The 22,340-nt window shown below is 46.1% G+C and overlaps 1 protein-coding gene across 38 annotated transcripts; it reads right to left on the bottom strand.

Moving 5' to 3' along the window:
• Positions 1-85: 85 nt before the first annotated feature.
• On the bottom strand, positions 86-19,236 carry add1 (adducin 1 (alpha)). 38 transcript variants are annotated; one of them, XR_005714175.2, is made up of 20 exons: positions 19,055-19,226; positions 13,617-13,822; positions 13,094-13,256; positions 12,647-12,798; positions 12,386-12,466; positions 12,090-12,239; positions 11,844-11,987; positions 11,625-11,723; positions 11,183-11,356; positions 10,647-11,009; positions 8,386-8,481; positions 8,176-8,268; positions 7,798-7,812; positions 7,071-7,157; positions 6,253-6,409; positions 5,561-5,878; positions 4,739-4,831; positions 3,902-3,935; positions 2,704-2,757; positions 86-2,252 (listed from the first exon to the last, which is right to left on the bottom strand). XR_005714175.2 is itself a non-coding variant. In XM_040198565.2 (19 exons), exons 2-18 carry the CDS (start codon positions 13,809-13,811, stop codon positions 3,901-3,903), a joined length of 2,415 nt encoding a protein of 804 aa, XP_040054499.2. In that variant the 5' UTR covers positions 13,812-13,822; positions 19,055-19,226; the 3' UTR covers positions 86-2,252; positions 3,898-3,900. The 38 variants fall into 38 exon arrangements, 26 of the variants coding, with proteins under 26 accessions (XP_040054499.2, XP_040054498.2, XP_040054501.2 ...); XR_005714177.2 differs by having other exon boundaries at positions 3,902-3,932; XR_005714174.2 differs by having other exon boundaries at positions 1,276-2,252; positions 3,898-3,935.
• Between the last annotated feature and the right edge of the window lie 3,104 nt (positions 19,237-22,340).

Genomic DNA, 22,340 nt, shown 5'->3' with positions numbered 1-22,340 from the left:
CCTCAGGCAGCTCTGATGAAGTGTTTACGGTTTCTTCTTTTACACTGCAGATTTGACTTAAATAACTATAATCACACACCACTGATTTACAAGGTAAGTGTTTTCCTTTTATTCATGGTTGTGAAAGAGGCAGGACCATGAGAAAACAGCGGTGGAAGTGCTAAATCTGTAGACAATATAATGCTGAGACACATATTGATTGGAAGATTAGACAGAGAATACAATTCAGAATAGCTGCGAGAAGAAGAGAATAACTAAAGGACTTAAGCACACTGAAGCTAAAAAGACATTTCAAATAATGGGGGTAGTTAGTCGTTTAATGCACAGCGGGACTCTGTACATGCAGTCCTTCAGAGTTGATTCACGGGTGATGAAGATTCGCCATCTGTCATGAACGAAAGGCTTTAGATTAGATGAAGCTTCTTTTAATTCACTACAAGTTGGATGGACTGATGACTAACCGCTCACTAAAACTGAACGAACTAAGACAAGTTAGCGAGGCATGGAGTCGGCCTTTGTGCAATGGTCCGAAGGATTAAGCACAGCTCCTATATCCACAAAATAAAGTTTCTCCAGTGTACTTTGGGGCTTTACTGCAAAAAACGGGTATTCAATCTCCACTCGGTCAGAGGGCAGTTTTCAAAGTCCATGTTGATACAGAATATGTAAATTGTTCCAAAGCTGCATGTACCAACTGCATCTATGCTTAAGATTGTGTGTGTGTTAGGAGTTCTCATTGACTTATAAGGAGGACGTCTACGTGCTCTCACAGCAAACTATCATGGCTTCAGCTACTTTGTGAGGAAAAAGCAAAAAATTACCAAAAAAAAAACAGCAAGATATCAAGTGGCAAACACAAAGCCAGGCAAAAAAAATATATATAGAATATTAATAAAGGGAATTGTTCTATACACATTACTTCCTTCTAACCACACCAGTACAAAATATCTTAAGCCTTGGAATAATAATAATAATCATTTTTTAAAAACGCACAATGTTTTGTCAAGTTTCCTGGGATGAATCTCCCTTTGTGGTGATCAGAGCTCAACATCCGTTTAATCATCATAAATCATCAGGTTTGGAGCAGTTTGTCTGGTTTTATGAGATATTGAACCCAACTTCCACCTCACATGAATGACCCAAAGCACTACACGACATATTAAGTATTGTACTAAGTTTAGGCTGTGTGAAATGCTTTTGGGTCAAAGTAAAAAAAAAAAAAAAAAAGTTTAAAAAAAAGAAGAAAAAAAAATGTTAAAACATTTTCAACAAAGATTTAGCTTGTTGATGATTTAATGAAAATATTTGATTATGTCAACATTAATATGGGTTGTGTGGGAGTGCCATTTCCATAAATCATCAACTGAGAGTTTCCCCAAATGCAGTTATCCGGCTTGCTAACATGGTTACGGTTTGTAATCACATGGCTGCACAGCTTCAGTGGTAAAACGAGCTCTATTCAATTTGTAGCAGAAACTTTTAAAAATCACCACCAGTTAAATGAGTACAAGCTTCTTTCGGCATTCAATGTTTTTTAAAAGACACTTACATATTTTTCATACAATCCAATACATTCTAGTGGTTACAACAGTTTATCATAAAAGCCTAAAACCTCACATTAGTGTGTGTGGGCCCGTAGTAATAGACATGCATCAAAGGCCAGATGGAGTGAAGAAGACAGAATCGCTCACTCACAACTAAATAAAACTCCTAATAATTAAAACCCTTTATGCAATCCATCATTTTTACACTGTATACAAAATTGGCACGCACTAACGAGGAAACATAGGTTAATAAGCCAACGACAAATTATAGCAAAAACAACAACCAAAAAATTAGAAGACAAAAAGCAGAACTGTGCGTTACGGAGGCTCGCGCTGAGGGTGCAACGGTAGCAGACAAAAAGCAAAACTTTAAAAAATAAAATTAAAAAAAAGGAGGCAGAGGCTCGCCGCGAGGACCCATCCGGCCGTCTCCCATCTAGGACTCGCCAGTCTTTTTCTTGTTTTTCTTCAGGAAGGAAGGTGTGCGGAACTTCTTTTTCTTTTTGGAGGGGGATTTGCTGGGAGACTCCTCCCCCTCCTGGTCGCCGGCGGGCTCCTCCCCCTCGGCCGCGTCGGCGCTGGCGGGGGCGGACTCCTCGGCGGGAAGGGCCGGGGCGTCGGAGGGGTCGTCAGGCGTCAGGTCGGGAAGGGTCTGTCTCAGGGTGGCGGCGTCGCTCTCGTCCTTGTAGGTCTGCTCTGGCAGGGACTCTGGTGGAGGAGGTGAGAGGGGGGGGGGGGAGAGAGACGGAGGAGAGTTAACGGTCTCGGCGGGGAAAGCGGTGTGGAGCCGCGCTGCGAAACTTACACGCCGCCGAGGCTGCCTGCAAATCGATCCCTCTGCTGGCCGGTAAATCCACTAATAAGCAATTACTGGTTACACGACTCGGCCTCTTTAGCAAACCGCATCGGATTGATGCGTTTAAACCACCGACTGTCTTCCAAGATATGTGTATAATCTAAAGTGCAACACCTCAAAAAGGGGCAGCATTCCCACGAGATCCACCAACGCACCGATAAAATAACCCCCACCAGACATCTGAACTGACCGTCACCAAACCAAGATGCACCCCGCTTACGTCCCACTATCACCATCATTAAGGATGAGCAACCACACACAGGACTTCTGCCCGAGCTGACACGCAGCATCGGGGTTCTTTACCTTCCTTTAAACAGGGAAATCTTAACGAGAGAAGTTCCGTGGCTCATTTGCACCCTGTGTACAAACAAAAAACACAAATCAAAGTCCACAAGGTTTTCCAGATGGCATAAACAGAAGCGAGGAAACACAACTCAAGTCAAGGTGGAGGGATTGCGACGTATTAGTTAAAAACTGGCGCAGCGCTCAGAGAACGATCAAAAATTAGGACTTGGGTTAATCAATTGATGCTGGGAGTATAAAAACTCTGTAGAGCTGTTCCTTCTGGTCTTAGTTGCAGGTCTTCTTTCCACAGATTGTAGTTAGAAAAGACAGCGCCATCCTCTATATACATAATAAAAATAAAAACACTCCCAGCAAAAAGAATCGACGTTTCTACACAAGCTTCAGTCGACCATCCGCGGCATCGAACCCACGGCCCCGTGCACCAGCTCACACAGCGACATTAAGAACCCTTTAGAACCAAAGCCCTCATCCTCGTCACTTTTCCTGTGCCTGTCAGAGCAGAGACGGTGCTCGACACACACACACACACACACACACACACACACACACACACACACACACACACACACACACACACACACACACACACACACACACACCAAGCTAAAGGGGGAGTCGCAGCAGCACGTCCAGTTGTAAAGCCACACCCAAATAAAGCACAGATGTACCTGGTAAAGAACTCGTCTGCAACACAAACACACGTTACCTGATTTTTCGAAAGAAAAAAAAGGTGCATATGACATTGATAACGTGTGCGCATGTGCAAGAGAGGTTGGTTATTTGGACGGTGAGTAGCTGGCAGGAAAAGAGAGGTTATCAAACATAAAAAAGTTTGGTGAGTTTTACTTCAGGAACATCCTCCACTTTGTGTTTTTGAACGTTATCATTTGGGGAAATGGATCTTTAAAAGGACAATATTACCAACCTGGAATGAGGTTGTAAAGAAACAGAATTTATTTTTATAATTTGTGGAATCTTTACTTTAACGGAAACCGTGAGTTTAATTCCAAGGGAAGGAGGCGCTCTGAAATAACACCCAGCAACCATTCGGAGGAGTTCAAACGGGTTAGTTCAGTTCCGATCAGAGACCAGCTCGACTAGTGAAGCCATGCAGAGGAAAAAACTAAAAGAGGGTAGATGGTCAAACACAGGTATGGGCGGGTGGTAATTAGGAGGTGGAACAGTACGTACTTACTATGGCAACAGGTACTCTTTTGCATTTCCATCTCCTGATTGTAATCGCAGCCACAAAGAAGAAAAAGCACAAGTAGAAACACATGTCTATGCAGATCAAACCAGGCACACAGGTTAAATTAAAATTAAATAAAATGTGAAATAGAGGAGAAAATAAAACACCAGAGGACAATCCTAAAAAGAATGGTTGGGAACCATTCTTAGTAGACCCCAAAAAGATAGAGAATGGAAGTGAAGGGGTAGAGGAGATACTGAACATGGAGAAATATGTTATACAACAACATGTCAGGGATTAGATTACACCTGTGACTGAAGCTACTCGTCCTCCTCCACGCAGAAAGTAGCTCATGAGATAGATTTGACATGTATGACTGGAACAATGCCAATTATTGTTTGAATGAAGATTAAGACTTCAAATTACAGCCAGTTCTCCTATTAGGTGTAATCCAATAGTAATAAGGACCAAGAGGGAGAAAAGAAAATATGTATAAAAAGGATAAAAGTCATTGTCTTTCCAAACTTTTTCCTTCCCGCCTTTACATCTGGAGACTGAACAACAGTCATTTCCATCTCTCATAAGATCAACCTGGTTTAATAATCACAAACTCTTGGCCTGTTATTACAGAAACCACAGCATAGCAGCTGTAATAGTAGTAGTAGTAGTATTAAAGACCACGACATGAACACACCCCAAGACAGAGAGGCAGGTGGACGGGCAGGAGCCTCTGCATCTCCTCCGGAGACCCTAGAGAAGCCCCAAAACCCAGCAAGAGGACCGGAGAAAACCCATGCCGAAGCAGGCAGGACCGGTTATGTGGAGTACGTCAGGCCAGCCTACCTTCCTCCGCTCTGACGGGGGTGCTGGGTGGCGTGCTGGTGGGTTTCTGGCTCTGGGGCTCGTCATCCTCGGCCCCTACGAGCGGCTCCGCGTCTGGATCAGAGTCCGCAGAAATGAAAAAAAGGGCAAGGAAAGGGTTAATGAAGAGTACGTCACTAAATGAGCACTTAAGTGATTTCAGCAAATCACCAAGCGAAAGGCAGGACAGCACGGGGAAGCAAACCCACCGAGAGTGCGTTAAGCCAAAATCAACGGTAAGAGATCCCGAAGAGCAAAAACAAACCATTAGTTTGATCGGAGATCAGTCAGAGGCACAGGAGGGACAGTGGACAACCACAGAGATGTATCCGGGACGGGGGAGCAGGAAGAGGCCACACGTGGGATGCTCTGATTGGATGGCTGAGCTCAGACGCCGCTTCCTCAAAAACAATAAAGTCAGCACAGCACTGATAGAGTCGTCTCTACTCAGCTCCTCGTCCAATCAAATTTCAGAAAGCTTTCGGATGCCTTGGCACAGAGCATCAGAGAGAGGGGATGAGGTAAGGAGTGGAAGTAATCAAGAGAAAGGCTTTCAAGGACTGAACTGAACTGTGAGGACGCAAAAAAAAAAAAAAAAAAAAAAAACACAATGGCAGCAGACTCCAAACCCCCAGAGAAAAAAGGAGAAACAGCAGGCTGGGATCCCAAGCCTCTCCCGGTGCAGCGGCGCTGATTGAGACTGACCGGGGCGGAGCATGGGGGTGGGGCGGGGGGAGGAGGAGGAGGGGGGAAGCGGCGGGGCCGGATTTCTTTTTAGGCACGGCGCCGCTTCATCTGGCGTACCTGGAGCCTGATCCGGCACGGACGGCCCCTTGCTGAGGGCTCTCAGCACGGCGCAGTGGAACTCCTTGTGCGGGGAAAAAACATCATCTGCAGAGTCTGCGCCCCCGCCGCCGCCTCCGGCCAGCCCCTCCCCCCCACCGCCGACGCCAGCGAGGACGAGGGGAGAGGAGCCTAGCTTGGAGGCCGGTGTGGCGGCTCCCTCTAAACAGGGCGAGTCGGTCGCCGTCTGTAGAGGCGGCGGGGAGACTGAGGCCCCGCCCCCCCGCAGCAGCTCGGCACAGCTGGAGGCCGCCGCCGCACTACGGTCTTGTCCGTGCACTGTGAAGTCACGTGCATGGGCGCAACGTCACCAATCGAGTTTTTGCATGATTCTGCAGGAAACTTCAATATTCTTTTATGGAAAAGCATCTTTTTAAAAAGTATCTCATTCATTTAATTGTGAGCATGTTTACAATAGCTTTAAAAATAACTTCACAACAGAAGCAACATCTGAGCTGATCTCGACTCAATTCTTACTTCCTGTGAGGACTTATCCAAGGGACTTGTCAAGGGAGCGAGAGGTAATCGGGGGCTGATTACAGAAGGAGGGGCTGCACCACTTCTAGTCTGAACGTAAGTCAATAGAAAGGTTTCTCTTTTTTTCATTCATCGTTCTCCGCACTAAATTTACTGTAATGTAAATCTAGATTCACCTTCGGGCCCCTTCTGCTTCTGCTCCACCTCTTTTCGGTACGCGTCCAGCTCCTGGTCGGTGAGCTTGTTGAAGGGGTTGGGACCCTGCTTGCTGACGATGACCTTCGGCTGGTATTCTTTTTCGATGATGGCTTTGGACGCGGTCACTAGCTCCCCCTTCAGGACACAGAGAGAGAGAGAGAACACACGAGGCAGGATTTCATAAGTTAAACAATAAGAGCCGTAGAGTCAAATGGCGGCAGAAGATTATCAGACTGGAGACAACTATCGTGCAGCAGCGAGCAGAAGTTTCAGCCATAGTCTTCAGAGCAAGTTAAAGCTAAGGGGCCATTTCAAAATTCAAGAGGCACACTAATATGTCCAATAGCAGGTTACTTCTCCTCATAGAAGGATTTGTTTGTCATTTCATGTTATGCAACAGACCGCTACGTAAAAGCAGAGCACAGAAGAGCTCAAGCCGACTCAATCGAGATCACCAGGCCTGCAGGAAACAGTCACGGCAAGTTTTATTCTTAAAACCAAAGAGATCTTCACGTAGTCTGTGAAGGACTATTTCTTTTTGTGAAATACATGTATTAAAAGACCACCCTCACTGCACACTTCAACTCACGACAACGCGCTACAAAAGGATGACGAAAGACCAGACCAGAGTGTAATGTAGGAGAGACTTGATCCCATGACCAAAAGATACACAAGCAACACAACACAATACAGGAATGGCGTCGTTCTAGCACGATCATCGGCGTTATCTGCACAGGCGCGGATATCGGGTGTCTGTCTGGGGGAAGATGTGAAGTACAGGTGACTGGAGCAGTACCTTTCTAATTGATCTAGCAGGACTATAGGACCCCTCGGACACATCGAGGCCTTCAATAGTGTCTGTACAGTCAGACAGAGGGGCGTCCTGCAATGGTAAACCCAGTGAGTGGAGGGGGTGGGAGGGGGGGGGGCTCTTAGAACAGCAGCACACTCATAATCAGCGGTCGGTCAGGCCAGGACAACCACGCAAGAAATGGACGTGCATGCAGAGAGAGAGAGAGAGAGAGAGACGGCTGCGTGATGGGGGGCTGTGGCAAGCGTAGCGGTGACGGAGCAAATACCATGCATCGTGAAGACAAAGGGTCCACACACAGAGGGGGTCTCAATCGTAACAGAATAAAAAGCACGTCAAGGACTCCTTTGGCCCCTTTAAAACAAACAGCGGTTTTGCTTTGCCCATGTCGTGCTCCTCATGGGGTTTGGATTCAAGTTCCAGGTGAGTGAACCGTGCAAACTGGACTGGAGGAAAACTACAAGCAATCTTCCCTTTCCTCTTCTCTGCATGCATAGAAATAAAAGTTGTTAAATAGTTGCGAGGGACCAGTCTGCAAAATGCTGAGCCGGATATGATCATCATCATCATCATCAACAACAACTATGGCAAAATAAATACAACTCCAAAAGAAAGATGAAGGAGAGAAAACAAAGCGCGTGTGATAATGGACACAACCCGAGCTGGCAGGTTTGGAGAGCAGAACGAGGTTCCGCCCTCAAACACGACTCACCTGCCAGATTGATCTCTGTGGTCAAAGAATAATGCGACAGTTACAAAGTCACTCCTTGCTCGGAAACACGTTTCCCGCTCCGTTATTAGCGAGGAAGTCGCTCGCTCAGAGACTGAGCGGACGACTTCGAGCACAAAACTCACACTTTCAGCATTTGGGTTTAAGGGGTGACTCCTGACCTGGACCTTATATACATTCCAGGAGTGTGATAGATTTAAAATCTGATGTATTTTAAGCAAATACAAGAGACCAAACCATAAGAAATCTTAGTATTCTCGCCGGGACGAGACTGGTGTTTAACTGGTTTGACTGGTGTTTAACTCCAGGTGAGGGTGGATGCAGCGGCGAGGTTTTCAAGTGCAGAATTTACAAACTGACCTGGTTGAAGTTACGTTCCACTACGGAGCCGGCGCACAGAACCTGCGACTGAGGGCCGGCGGTCTTAATGTCCTGCAGGTTCTGCTCTCGGATCTAAAATATTTTTTTTTTAAAACAACAACAGTAAACAGAGTGCAGCAAGAACATCAAATGGTCTTTTTTTCTTTCACTAGAGCGAAGGAAGTAAAAAATAAATATAAAACGTGATACCTTATTCCTCATTTCCAGGACATCTTTTGGGTTTGTGTTCATGGGGATGAACTGATTGGCTACGGCAGCCTGGCGGACTCCGTCCTCGTTTGTCCACTGAAAACACCACGTTAAGTGTTAAAACATTACTGAAAAGGCACATACGAAAAATCACTTAAACACAGCAACTAAAATGTATTATAAGAAAAATGACTATGCAGGCTTCACAAAACAAAAATCATGCTGAACTGAAAAATCAACAAAGTTGGGATGGCTGTAAAAAAAGAAAAGAATGAAAGTAATAAGTGAACCAATGATGATGGGATTCATTTACACTAAATTTAGTGTTCTACGTCACTACCTCTCAGGCCTATTCTGTTGAATAACTTTAATGTTCACCCATAGGAGTTGACGCTAAAACACAAGAGCCTACTCACAGAAAAGTTTGTATGTATGAAACACTACGTTTGAAATGCTTCAAATGGTTTCTACGGGTGTTCTTTTGAGATGAGGGCGTATTTATACTACTGCAAACATTTTGTCATCATCATTGGTGTACTATTAGAAACCCCAAAAACAGAAGGAGCACACTGAAGAAACAAGAGAGAACACAGAACACAACAAAAAGGGTAACGGGGATGAGGGAGGAGGGGGGGAGTGACGGATGATGAGGCTGGCTTACGAAGCGAGAGGTGAGCTGGCATCACCAAAGTCTTTTCCCAGGCTGATACACAACAACGAGGACGACAGTGATAAGAGAAACACACCCGAGGACGTGGGGGGGATGTGGGGGGAGGGAGGGTCCACAGAGTGAGACAAGAGTGCATCTTTCCTGCAGGGGTGAGCTTTTTAATCGTCCAGACGGATAAAGAGAAATACCCCATTGGATTTTCTACTTGTTTTTCTTAACCTGGTAATGCGCAGCTTGATTGGAGGGCAAAAAAAATACATATTTTTTGCACCAAACTGAATGAGCAGCGGGGAACATTCAAATCAAATCTTCAGCGTTCATGCAAAATATTTTAGTCCAACATTTTGTTAAAACTAGGCAGGTTATTCACGGGGGGGAAGCGCAAGCGTATTTTTATGGTTGGCTGGTTAGCCGCCAAACGGGGCGGGACGCTCGATGAGAGGGGGGTGGGGGGTGTTTCTGGATGGAAGTAGCTGGGTTGGGTTGTTTGAGTATGGGATGAACATGTAAATGCGATATACTCACAGAGAGAGAGTCTCACAACACAACATTTCCTACTTTCCTACAGGAGATAATCGATTTAAAAGTCAGGTCAAATTCGGTTGCTTTTTAATCTCGGTGCTTTTCTTTTTCCAAACAATTCCACTCATGCAGGATTCGAGTTTCAGAACAAAACTGAAACCAGAAAAATAAATAACATGGGAGGTAACGGAAGTACAACTGAGTGCAGTTGAAGGTGAAATATCAAAAAAAAAAAAAAAAAAGCAGGCTGCATAACTCTTTTTCTTCCTCATCAAATCTTCATAATCTATCTGCCGTTACTCTTGGGATTAGGATTTTTTTTTGCTAGAGACATGCCACCTCCCTCCAGTGTGCTGAAAATGCATGAATACAATTTGTGAGAAGCCCCAAAAGCAAACTCACACAGGGCTGACACGCCCTCAAATCTCGCCTTCGCCCATTCTTCTCAATGTGGCTAAAAGACAAAAGCTTAACTTCATGATGCAGAGACAAAACTAAGAGCTGCCGTGGGGGTGGGGGGGCGTTTAGCAAAAGTGTGGTCGGCGGCGAGGTCGCCGCGTCTCGCCACGTTGGACCGCCCACTTGAGTAGCGCCACACCCCTGCCGCTCGCTCCTCTGGGGAAAAACACCAACAATGCATTTCACTACTACACATGCAGTGGGGCATGCATGGGAGGGTGGTGGGGGTTGGGGGGGAGGGGGCGGGCGGCCCGGCATCATGATGCATGAGGAGACGGATACTCACAGCTACGCAACGAGGTAATTAGCAGAGCACACGGGGTTAGAAAAGTTGGGTTGACAGGACGCCTGAAATTGTGACGCCTAAAGCGAGGCCCGAAAAGGCCGCGCGCGGCAGAGTGACATCACCGGACCGCCGATAGCGGTTACATAGAAATAGTACAAGTAAATCGTAAAGCTCTGTACCACGCTTTACTCCTCTGTCTCTCCCCTTGGAGGAACCTCAAGATGCCGACCACCCCCCCCCCCCCCCCCCCCCTTCCCTCACCCCCTTTTCCACCAACAAGGCAGCGGTCAGATCTTTACTATGAACAATAAGGTAGGCACAGACCAAGCAGTTGGTTATACAGCTTGGCACGCAGACACCAGACGAGAGAGACTGCAGCAAGGGTTTCACGTGATCGTGTGTTATGTTCGTCCACACCTTAGGCTTCGACTTGGGGCTGCCGCCGCCGCCGCCGCCGTCCGGCCCGTCCTCGCAGGGCTCGTCGGGACGGCTGCCGGCATTGACCCAGCGGGTCTTGTCGCGCTGGCCGCGCTGGAAGCTCTGTTTCAGCGGGGAGCGAGCGCCTGAGTCGCTGTCCTCCCCGTACGAGTGGCCGCCGTGGCCGGGGGCAGCGCTCTCCGCGTCACTGTACTTTTTAGCTTTGTCGCGCAATGCCGGGCAGCGGTACGGGTAGCCCGTCCTGTAGCCCTGGGATACAGGAAGACAAACAAAGGGGGGCGGCGGGGGTTAATGGATCTATGGCTACGTTTTAAAAAAAAACAGAGAACACACTATTCCCTTTTTAAAAACAAAAGATTTCAACAAAACACATTCTACCAATTCCATCCCGGAAAAAGGTTTGAGGTTTCCGCTGTGCTTACCAAGTTGTCGAGCATTCTCATGAAGGCCTCAAACTCCTGCTCCCCGACTTGCCACTTGGGGTGTGTGGAAGACCCGTCGCTCGGGGGCTCTGGGACCCGCGAGCGTGCCTTGTATTTCTTTGGGTCCAACAACACCAGATTATCTGGCCCTCCAGCGCTGGCCAGTGTTCTCACCTGAAAGAAGTTAGGAGGTCGGGAGGGGGAATAACAAACAAAGAGCCAAAATACAGAAGGAAAAGAGAATGTGGACAAACGAGGACAAGATGAACACATACACGTGGGGAGACAAGGGACAAAGACAATTCGTTATGAAAAATGCAGAGACGTATGGTGGTAATATAACAACCCAAACAAAAATAAATGGTTCTATGCATCACACCACAATGACAGCAAGTCAATGATACTTCAAAAATGAGTGAAGAAATGAGTGTGTGCGTCCTACCTGGATCTCACAGGCAGTCACCAGATTGTGCATGTAATAGAAAGCTTCCTCCACTGTGGCACCTACAGACACCAAGCCATGGTTCCTGAGGATGAGCACCTTAGAAAGACAGGAACAAAAGGTAATAAACAGAAGGATTTAGTGGTTTCATAATTACCGAACAGAACTGGAGCTGTAGCGCTCATCTTTATTCCGCTTTTCACACTGTGCCGTTGTTACTTTGCTAGTAGGTCCGATGTCCCTCTTGATGAGAACGTTTTCATCCTCATCCACCAATATGCCGTGGTAGTCGTGGTAGGTCACCTCCCCCAGCGACAGGGCCTCGGGCGAGATGGGCAGCAGGCCGCATTTCATGGCAGACACCTGCAACCAAACAACGCATGAGACATAAGAGTCCCCGTCTGCGTGAGTGACGACGGGTGGGGACATTTTCTTCCATTACACGCCACAAGCTCTGCTCCTTACCGCAGCACCCGCGGCTGTGTGTATGTGCACGACGCACTTGACGTCGGGCCGCGCGGCGTAGATGGCGCTGTGAAGGTTGAAGCCGGCCAGGTTGACCCCGAGGTTGGTGCTTCCCCGGTCCACTATCTCACCCTGAAGGTTGACCTTCACCTGGAGGGCGGCAACATCAATGTGACTTTAGCTACGGATCGGCGCACGTTATCACGTGAGAAGTAGACCAATATCAGATGAATCAGGTCAGAAAAGTAGAAGAACTTAAGAATGGTGTTCTGATGGAGATCAGGCCATTTCCTCACCAGACTGGAAGCAGTGACCTCGCTGTACAGGAGCCCAAAAGGGATGATGAGGAAGCGGTCCTCGTCAGAGTTCACCTTGACCTAAAGGAGGACCAGAAGCCAGCCATATTCAAATACACCGTCACTGTATTCAAACAGCCAAATCGGATCATGCGTTTGGGCCTAATTAACAGAAATCGCACGATGTGGACACATCGTTACTGCTGTATGTACAAAAGCCAGATCAGAACTTTCGGGTTGCCGGACAAGGAAAGAACTTACCGTGAGGTGGTTGAATATGAGCTCGGACCAGCCGAACAGGTCGGCGAGGCGATAAAAGGCGGCCAGCTTGCAGCGATGCTGCTTCTCGCCCTTGTCGTAGGAAATGGAGTCGGAGCCACGCAGATCGTTCACTGGAGTCACCATCCCCAAACCTGAGAGGAGGAGGCGATATCAGGCGGAATGACACGGGTTAACAGGGGATGGGAACAAAGTGGTTCAAATAAAGAGCTCTATACAAAATACCCATCCGTGATTCCTTGCTAGGTGGGGAAAAAACGGATTAATTCAATTATAGGACTATTTGTCCAGAAATTAACTTTGGCATGTGCTGCATTACTCATTGTGAGCACAGACATAGCGAGACTGAGGTCAAAAAGTCACAGACAGACACACACACACACACACACGCACACGCACACGCACACACTCGTTCGCTCCTCGACTCACTCATGTTGAGCGAGGCCATGCCGCCCTGTGGGGCAGCTGGGTACATGGACGGCATGCTGTTGCTCATGAAGTCTGCGATCTGCTGCAGAGCCAGCAGGCTGGTGGGCGTCTTCCCCTTCTTCAGCTGATCCTGGATCATCGTCTCCAGCTCATCGCAGAAAGCCTGCCGGTCAATGACGACGACAAGAACGGACAGAGACGGGAAAATGGGATGGAAAAAAATGAATAAAACAGCAGTCAGACAGTTACTGCTTAACATCTTTTTAAAATGACCTAACAAATGATAAAACGTATGCTCGAGACCTGTAGACTACGGAACCGGATTTTGGCGCCGAGACAGAGCTCAACCAAGTAAATTTGCTCATTTCAAAAGCACCGCTTGGTGCTTTTCACACATACAATGGGCCTTTAAACATTGCTGTTCAGCAGCACACAGTCCGACTGTCGATGGAGAATACACTGGATCCATCATGTGATGCTGAGGAAGCTGCGGCCTTTACACAAAAGAAGAAGAAGAACTGACCGGGCTCTGCAGAATCATGGAGACCCTCTTCCTCTGCTCCATCATGTTGAAGTCCTGCCGCAGGTCGGGTGCCATGTTTCTCTCCCTCTGGTACTCCGGGCTGCTCTCATCCACCCGGTCAAAGTACCGCTCCTTGTGGGGGGCCGTGGTGGGCGGGGGGGCCGTCACCACGCCGGCACCTGAGTCACCGTTCATCCTGGGCTGACCTGTTTAAAAAAAAAAAATTTTTTTAAAAGGGGATCAGTATCAAAATACCAATAGTTGATGAAACGAGTCAATTGGGATTAAAGCATTTGTAACATACTGATAAATACTACAAACCACCCGGTCTGCATTAGACTTTTTATTCCTCATGATTTGATTATATTTCACAGTAAAGAACCAGTTTCCACGGTGAAGCAAGCATTGCAGTCGTTGGACCAAAAAGAAAAGCTAACCACAAAGAACACTCTTTCCCTACTTCCTGTCACAACCACGTGACCACTGCTCCAGCAGAGATGGGCTTTCATTGATTTCCATAAAACGCTTCCTGCAATCCCAGCACAAAACCCGTAAGAGTGATGACCGTTGGAAAACGAAACAATGGACGCGTTACTGTTTGCCAATAATCCACCGTTAGCTCGACATGTCCCCTTCAACGGACGACAGGACGGGATTGAGAGACGTGGAGAGGCAGATCTTCTCATCCAGCCGGGTGTCCGTACGTGTGGATAAACAGTCTCAGCCTGTCCGTCACAGCACGACTACCCAAACCCGCCTCTGAAGGACACAGACGGGCCTCTGAGGACCGGGGTGTGTGTGTGTGTGTGTGTGTGTGTGTAGGAATGCGTGTGACTGTGTGGTTGCTCTGGCAGAAACCGACGCAGTCCATTAGACGGCATCAATAGAAAACGATCAGCCAAAAGTACCATGACAACTGCAGCCGGAACACGAAGCCTCCACCATCACGCTGACGGCTGGCACAGTTCCCGCTCGCTCCTTCTCTCACGCTTCTATCGTATCGTTTTTTTTCTTTCGACATCTCTGGTCACCTGCTGCAATGAAGGCCTTTGTGTTGTCAAGCTGTTGGGCTAATGGTAGGCCAATTATTGTTTTGTCCACTCTCACCTCATCTGCTCATTAAATTAAAAGGAAGGGTGTTCTTTGTTTTGTTTTTTCAGCTACAAATACCTTCAAAAAGGAGTGCGATGCATTCATCTAAAATCTTAAAGAAGACATTGATGCTCTGTTGCATTCAAACATTTAGATAATAGTAGTTGCTACTTTTCCTAAGCCAGGATGATTCATCAATATAATTCACATAAAAAAGGTAAAAGCATCAAAAAGTAACATCCTTTTATAAATATATAAATGAAACACAGGCGGAGTTGGTCCGCATTGCACATCAAAGGAATGCGACAATACTTCAGCCTGTGCAGCCAAGACGGACCCGTGTCAGACTGATTTACACCCAGACGGGTCTTGATGCAACTTGGCTGCTCGTCTGATCCCATCAACCTCGCCCTGACTCAATCGTGCTGCGTTTGCAGTCTGTTGTTCATGTTAGCGTTTGTTGCTAGCGGCAACGATAGGAATCAAAAACCTGTCTGCAGAAAAAAAAAAAAGGGGACAACACTCTAAAATTATCCTACAGTCTCGTTGCTGCACGATGTAGGGAGGGGGAGGGGGGGGCATGAATGATATGCACAAATCACCTCTGTAGCTGCTCACTGTCACAGTAAACAAAGCACGGAAAGGTCAAAGGGGGTTCAGAGGTCGCTTTGTTGCAGGTGCATTTCAATCAGCTGAATGACTCCAGTTAAGAAATACGAGGCACCATTCCAGCATTAACCTCTCTGGTGTAAACAAACACAACAAGCCGTTTATGCCTGATGGACAGTGCAGCAATAACAATGGCCGTCGATGCAGGACGCTCAATCCACAGGCGCCCCCCGCCTCGTCAAACACCCCCGCCACCCCCTCAGCTTGGGATACGTAGGTGCAGGGGAACGGCGAGCCTCCGCTCCTGTTGAGAGTGCAAACACTATGGAAACCGAAAGGCATTACCATGGAAACAAGGGACAGCCTTTAAAGATCGCTGTTATGTAAAAAGAGCTGTAGGCTGCACAGACAGTCGGTGTCACGAGGCACACATCTTCAAACTGTTACTCACTTCACATTACGTGTAAAAAAACGAGTCCTATTCACACGGAAGCCACATGCTTTTTGTTTTAGAATAAGATACACATCCACATATGGGACATTGAACTAACTCGACTAGTGTGCCATAATCTTACATTAAAACTAATTATGAACTCTGATCATTTTTAGTTCATTTGAGGACACAGGTCACTGAAGTCAACTTGCTGTGTGAAGGTGGGGGCCGTTCAGGGAGACCATTTCTTAAGACTATGTTTGTGCAAGAAGACCATGTGACAGGATATGACCTCAAAAAGAGAGGGACCCCTGACGGCGCCTACGGCTGCACGCCAGGATCAGTGAATAACGCTTTAACAAAAGCTCATACAAATTTAGGGAAGTATACATTAATATTTGTTAAATAAACTGCTAATAAAACCAATAGAAGGCTGATTATTGCAAAAACTGATACGGCGAGCTCCTTCTTCCATCTTTGACAGCAAAATGACAGCTTTGAGCTCTTGCATCGTGTTTGGACTGTGGCCTGCGTGCAGATGGCCTCTGATACGCAGAACCGAGAACAGTGGCACATCCAAAGAGTCTCTTTCCTCCTCCATTTTCACCGTGGATGTGGAAAAAAAACTTTGATTCATCCAAGGTCTTTTCTCGTCTCCAAGCAACAGGAAAACGGAATGACGAATCAGGCATCACATTCACACAGTACACTGTGGGCCATCTGCATTTGTGTGAAAAACTGGACGTGACATTTTGATTCGTCATTGGAACAATTAACCGTATTAAGTTGCTACGGCAACAAATGTAAGCAAAGGAAATCGTAGCACCGAGCGAGCTGCTCTCTAAGGGGGCGGAGGGGAGTTAAGCTTTAAATACAGATATTTTCATTTGATTATAATCTTTTTCTAAAAGAGAGAGACATCTTTTCAGCATGAACAAGCACCATGAAAAAAAATAGAAAAAATAATCCATTTAGTTTGTTCCAAAAATATGCCACTCCAGCCCTCACCAGTGAAAAGAACATTATGCTAAATAAAACAACCGAAAAGGAAAATGTTGCTGGTCTTTCTTTGACATGTTAGTGTGTGTGGGGGTGGGGGGGGGGGGGGTTGGGCTTCATGCAAGCAGTTGAGACATGTGTCGCTTGGTTGAGGCTCTTTATATCTCGGAGCTGGATGCCTGTCATTACTGAGGACCAAGATTTCACTAGCAACTGCTCTATATCTAGTGTGTGTGTGTGTGTGTGTGTGTGTGTGTGTTGCAGACTGAACACTATGCCTCGCAGCAATGCATTCAGCGTCATTCTAGCCCATGCATGGGCTTGTGTACCAGAGTTACAGACCTAAACAGAAGCTTTATGGACAGCGAGCTCTAACCAAGACAGTGTTCAACAACAACACACGTCCAGATTACTCAGCAGGACAAACGTCTGGTAGCGATACAACGTGATAACTTGCTTCCACGTGGTTGTCATGTTAAAAATATCCTACCAGAGTGCATGCAACAAATAGCATGGTTGTAGCTTTGCGCGTGATCTTAGCAAAGCACCCAGATGATTTTTTTTGATTATCACATTGATACGCATCAGATTAATCTGGAGAGACAAGTAGATAACTGCAGCGATGAAGCCAATGTCCTCCTTCTGGCAAGCATCACCACCTCTGGGACCATCTTCGCGTTTCGGATATGATCTTCTGCACACTGAACGTCTACAGGGACTCCGGCTTTATCTGGCCGTCACATGACATGTTGGACAGAGTGGTGGAAGATTGCTCTCTGAAACAACAGACCCTCCCTGTACAGTTTCCATCATGTTACTCCAGCCCGGAGTAACATTTGAAACACAAACATACGTGTACAGCACGCGGCGTGTTATGCGATTGCCGACCGACGCGGCGTGCGCGAACGGGACTGCGTGCGCATCACTACCTCGAAATAAGAGTCTCTTGCTAAGTGATCACATATGCAGAGGAAGGAAGGAAGGAAGGAAAGGGTGAAATAAGAGAAGGTGGACTTGAAATGAGGAACAGATTTTCAGCTGCAGTCGAGGGCGTGGGAGTAAAACAAACACCCTGGATCTCCAGCGGGTGTGCATGCATGTGTGTATTAGTGTAGTTTATGACGACATGGAGCCAGATAGACTGAGCCAACATCCCTCTTTTGGGAGTTTTCATTTTAACGGAATTACCAAATCCAGGGAGATACCGTCCCACGGACCCTTTAAGTGGGCCGTCTGCTAATCCTCATACAGTACGAGGAGGGGGGATGGGACTTCAGCAGAGGGTTAGTGGTGATCTTCTCTAGGTTATCATCATCACCTTTTCAATGAGCCTTGACAATCTTACAACAGCTAGACAGTTAGTGCTGCAAATTTTGAATGTTTTTGGGATGTCACCTGGTAAAAATGACAAATTACTAAAGCCCCGGTGTGACAGAGAAACAGTCCAAGACACGAACATTATCCAGTTAGCTACTGCAAACAAATCAGAAAAAGCAGCAAATGATTGGATGAGTAGAAGTAACGTTAAACTCTAGATTCTTGATGATACATGTATATTGCATCATCATCATCACTTATTATCAACATATTACCATACCATGTATAGAATATTTGAAATAAAGACTGTGGTTGTGCTTTCAGCTACATCTCTAGTTAACTTCTAGAACATGTTTTGCTCAATTCATTTCAATAAGCAGTGGTATGATCGGGCTCATGTGCTGCATGAGTTTCATCTCATACTGTGCTCAGCATTGACAAAGTGAGTGGGCATTTTTGTGTGTTGTTATGCAGGAACGCGGTGCCATCTTAACAACAGGAAGCTCCTTCATCATCATCATCATCATCATCCTCCTCACACAACTGAATAAAGACCTCTATCCTGCTTCTAAAACGCGCGCGCACACACACACACTCGAGATGCTTGAAACAGCTTCGGGGTAGCGGAGCGCACGAGAAAAGGCAAAAAGAAGAAAGCAACACAACGGGCCTAACCGAACCCAAACACACCGCGCGCACGCGCACAAACGCACGCACGCGCAAAGTGTGTGGCCCTGCGCCGTTAACGGTCAGCACGGGAAACCGTCTCGAGTTTGAAGGAAATCAAGACTAAAAAAAATAAATAAACGCAGAAATGCTTTTTACTGGCAGGGAAAACGTGCACGTCTGCGTCTCTGCCGCTCGCGACGCATTCGCACACAAACAAGTGAGGGCGCACGCGACGAAACACACACACACATGGCTCGTTGTAATCGGGCAGAAAACCGCTGTAGAAGGCCTGCCGGGTTTGATGGTTCCGAACGCTTACCCTTTGTGTGATGGAGTGGTGGGATATGAGACGAGTGCTCGGTGAAAGAGGGACGGTGGGCTTCGTTGGCGTTATCGCTTCCCCCGGTGAGCTCAGAGTGGGTTTATCTCCCTGTGCTCTCTCGCTCCGCCCATCATTCCACTTTGGGTGCGGCAAAACGGCTGTAATCTGCGGCTCCCCATTGGACACCCAGTGGCACGTGACAGCAAGGTTGAGGCTGTGATTGGAGGATCAAGCGTTGGCCCGCCTCCTCGGGAGAAAAGTGGGCTTCAAGTGTGCTTCCATGTTTTTAGTTTTCCTCTGGTGCTAAAGTCATGACGCCGATAGGAATGGGCGGTGGGTGAAATTATTTTACCCGGTAGTGATGTCACAGAGTACATTAATTCATGTCAATTGCAAATTTAATGCAAAAACTCTTTAGGCCTTAAGGATGTAAAATCATTAAACATATTACAAAGAAATCTGAAATTGAAGTATGGAAGATTTTAAATAAATAGTTGTGTATCAAAATGGTCCTCTCCCAGTATCACCAATGATTTATCTGGTGACCCTTTAGAGGGGCCAATCCTGCAGGTTGAGGACCGTGGATTGAATACCTAACTGCTAAAACCTTGAAATGCTGCTGTAATTACAAGCTATTAATGCTAAACATCATTAGTCACAGTGATACTTTTCACTGCTGAATGTACTGAAGGTAGAATACGGATGCAGAACCTTTACTTATAATGGAGTATCTCTGCATTTATATTTTCACTTTAACCTAAACAATAGAGTTGAGTACAAAGGTTGAACGCTCTCATAGAAAATGAAAGAACGAGGATTTCATTATCTATATATCGATACAATTCAAAACAGTAATAAATATCTTAGCTGGCGCATATAATTCAACAATTAAACCACTTCCTATTTTAAACCCACATTGTTTGTGCTCACATGATTATTATGGAATGCCTTTCAAAAAACAAAATTATATCTATGTAGGTAATTCTTGGATTTTTCATCCGTTTAATTATACAGAGTACACGTCGGTTGCTTTGTGAAGTTTAAATTAGGCTTGAAACATTCATCCAGAATGTGTGGAGTGTGTAGGATCTGGAGGCTTCTAGCGGTGAGGCGGCAAAAGTAACTGATGACTGAAACTTCTCCCAGTGTTTCATTACGCACCTCTCTGCATGTCACTGACTGAAACACTGTAGCGAAAAGCGAAAAAAATATATTTGTTATTTTACAATTAAAGAAAATAAATGCAAACAAATCATTAAAAAAGGTGTACTATTTATGGATACCATGGACACCTGCAAGATGCACCACCTTTTATATGAAAAGGCTTTGGCTCATGCAATAGAGGATGGCATGTTTACTATTGGCCACTAGATGGTGCTGCACCACCACAATGAGGCCAGTGGAACTGTAATCCCTAATACAAAATGATGTTATTAATTTGACCAGCGTTTAGATAATACACATTATTGTTTTAAGGAAATACAAAGCTAATAAAGTATAAAATGCACAAAACTCATTTTTTTCCCACTTCTTTTTTTGCAGGATACTGAATTAAAAGTCAAAGAGTAGTGCAATGTTCCATTTTAAAATCCCGGGCTTACAGCTGATTCCTCTGGTATGAGAGGAGCAGTGGCCCTGACCTCTGACCCTTGTGGAGTTACTCCTCTCCCTTACCAATCGACACACATATGAACTCCCCTCTGGACTGATCTCAGACCAGCGCCGGCCCCTCCAGTGTTCTGAATGATTGTGGTCTGCCTTGTAGCATAGATACACCAGCTAGGGACTCTAAATATATCCAACTAGTGTGTCTGAGGAACGCAGGCACGAAGATCATATACTTAGACCTGAAATCTACCCCTTCACTCACATACGCTCTCATCTATTGTGTGTGTGTGTGTGTGTGACTTTCTGTTCCTGTTGCATTTACATTCTGAGCACTTATCAGATGTTCTTATGTAGAGGAGCAATAAAATAAGCCTCACTGTGTGGCGTCTTTGTGTGACCTATTAACAGCGTTAAAATCTCCAGAGAGACAGTACGTCCACCACAGACAAGTTGAATTTGGGGGTCGGACAATACAAGAAAGACCCACATGTAGTTATCATAAAAGAGAAAAATGCAAATATGTCTAATTGTTAACAAATCATTTGAGCACCAGTATTACATTTGGATTTCAGCGTGCATTCCCCGGTCACCTGTTCTCTCTTAGCGCCACATGTCCCAGAGTGAGTGAAGATAAACCCAGCTGCTTTACGTATTCATTTCAGGCAGCACTTACCGTCCCCTTTTAACTCCGGCCAGCCTTCAACCCCAAGCTCTCACATCACCAGGGGCTGATATGAAAATAAACAATCTGTAGCAAAAGCCTCCGAAGCTCCCGACGCCCGGGAGCATTGGCGTACTTAAGGATATATGGCAAAGAAAAGAGACATTATTGCAGCTCAACGGAGCAGGTATATCTTCAACATTTGTTTTTCAAAGAGCCGACAAAGCAGCCACAGAGGTGGAGCGGGACGCTGCCCCGTCTTCCACCACCAGCAATCTGTCTCCTACTCAAAGATGGCATTGTACTCGGCCGGCAGTGCCATGGAAAGGCCCTCTCCCTCCTCCTCTGCCCCGCACAATGACACAAGGGTCAGCCTGTCTCTCCTCCTCTGTGTTTTTGATTCACGTCTCCTCCAGGAAAATGTTGTGTAACCTTTGACCTCCAACGGTGGCCTTTTGAACCCGCCGGCCCCACCTACAGTCCCCTCGGCCAAGGTTTAATGGGGCTCGCCGCCACAGAAGACATTGAGGACGTGTACTGTCTGGAAGTCTGTGGGCTTTGAATGGATTAGTATGCTCCATCTAAATTACACGCCTGTCAATAATTTACAAAAGTAAGGAGGAGGTTGGGCTCATTTTAACTTACTACTTGCATTGTGCTTGGGAGTTTTTGTTAATGCATCATTCATTTTATTTTAGCCAGCAATGATACGAATACCTCCAGCTGGCGATACATTTAATGGTGTAAAAGGGACTAAGGAGCAGCATATATAAAGCATAAATTCAGTATGTGTATTTAGTTGCTTTCTTTCCCTGGATTTTAGTAGGCCTATAGTAAATAGATAGTATATAAAAGGGGCATTATTCTACTGTGCAAAATAACTAAATATACTTTTTAAAGGCTCTTTTTTCTCTTTTGCAAAAGAAGTCGGACAATTTACTTTTAATTTGCGAAATATGTGTATTTTCATTTTAAAAATCTTGTACTTCTCAGCGCAGCTGCATTCATTTTGAA

The sequence above is a fragment of the Gasterosteus aculeatus genome, chromosome 14 (genome assembly GCF_964276395.1).
Source record: "Gasterosteus aculeatus chromosome 14, fGasAcu3.hap1.1, whole genome shotgun sequence".
Lineage (NCBI taxonomy): Eukaryota > Metazoa > Chordata > Actinopteri > Perciformes > Gasterosteidae > Gasterosteus > Gasterosteus aculeatus.
The sequence above is the reverse complement of the archived record's forward strand: the minus strand, read 5'-3'. Positions and strand labels throughout refer to the sequence as shown.

Bases quoted from the DNA above. Each gene is read 5' to 3' on its own strand.
- add1 (XM_040198558.2), bottom strand. From the start codon at position 13,811: ATGAACGGTGACTCAGGTGCCGGCGTGGTGACGGCCCCCCCGCCCACC. The intron at 12,240-12,385 runs GTGAGGAAATGG...GCCGCCCTCCAG, and splicing joins AGGTCACTGCTTCCAGTCTG to GTGAAGGTCAACCTTCAGGG. The intron at 11,357-11,624 runs GTAGGACGCACA...AACTTCTTTCAG, and splicing joins TGACTGCCTGTGAGATCCAG to GTGAGAACACTGGCCAGCGC.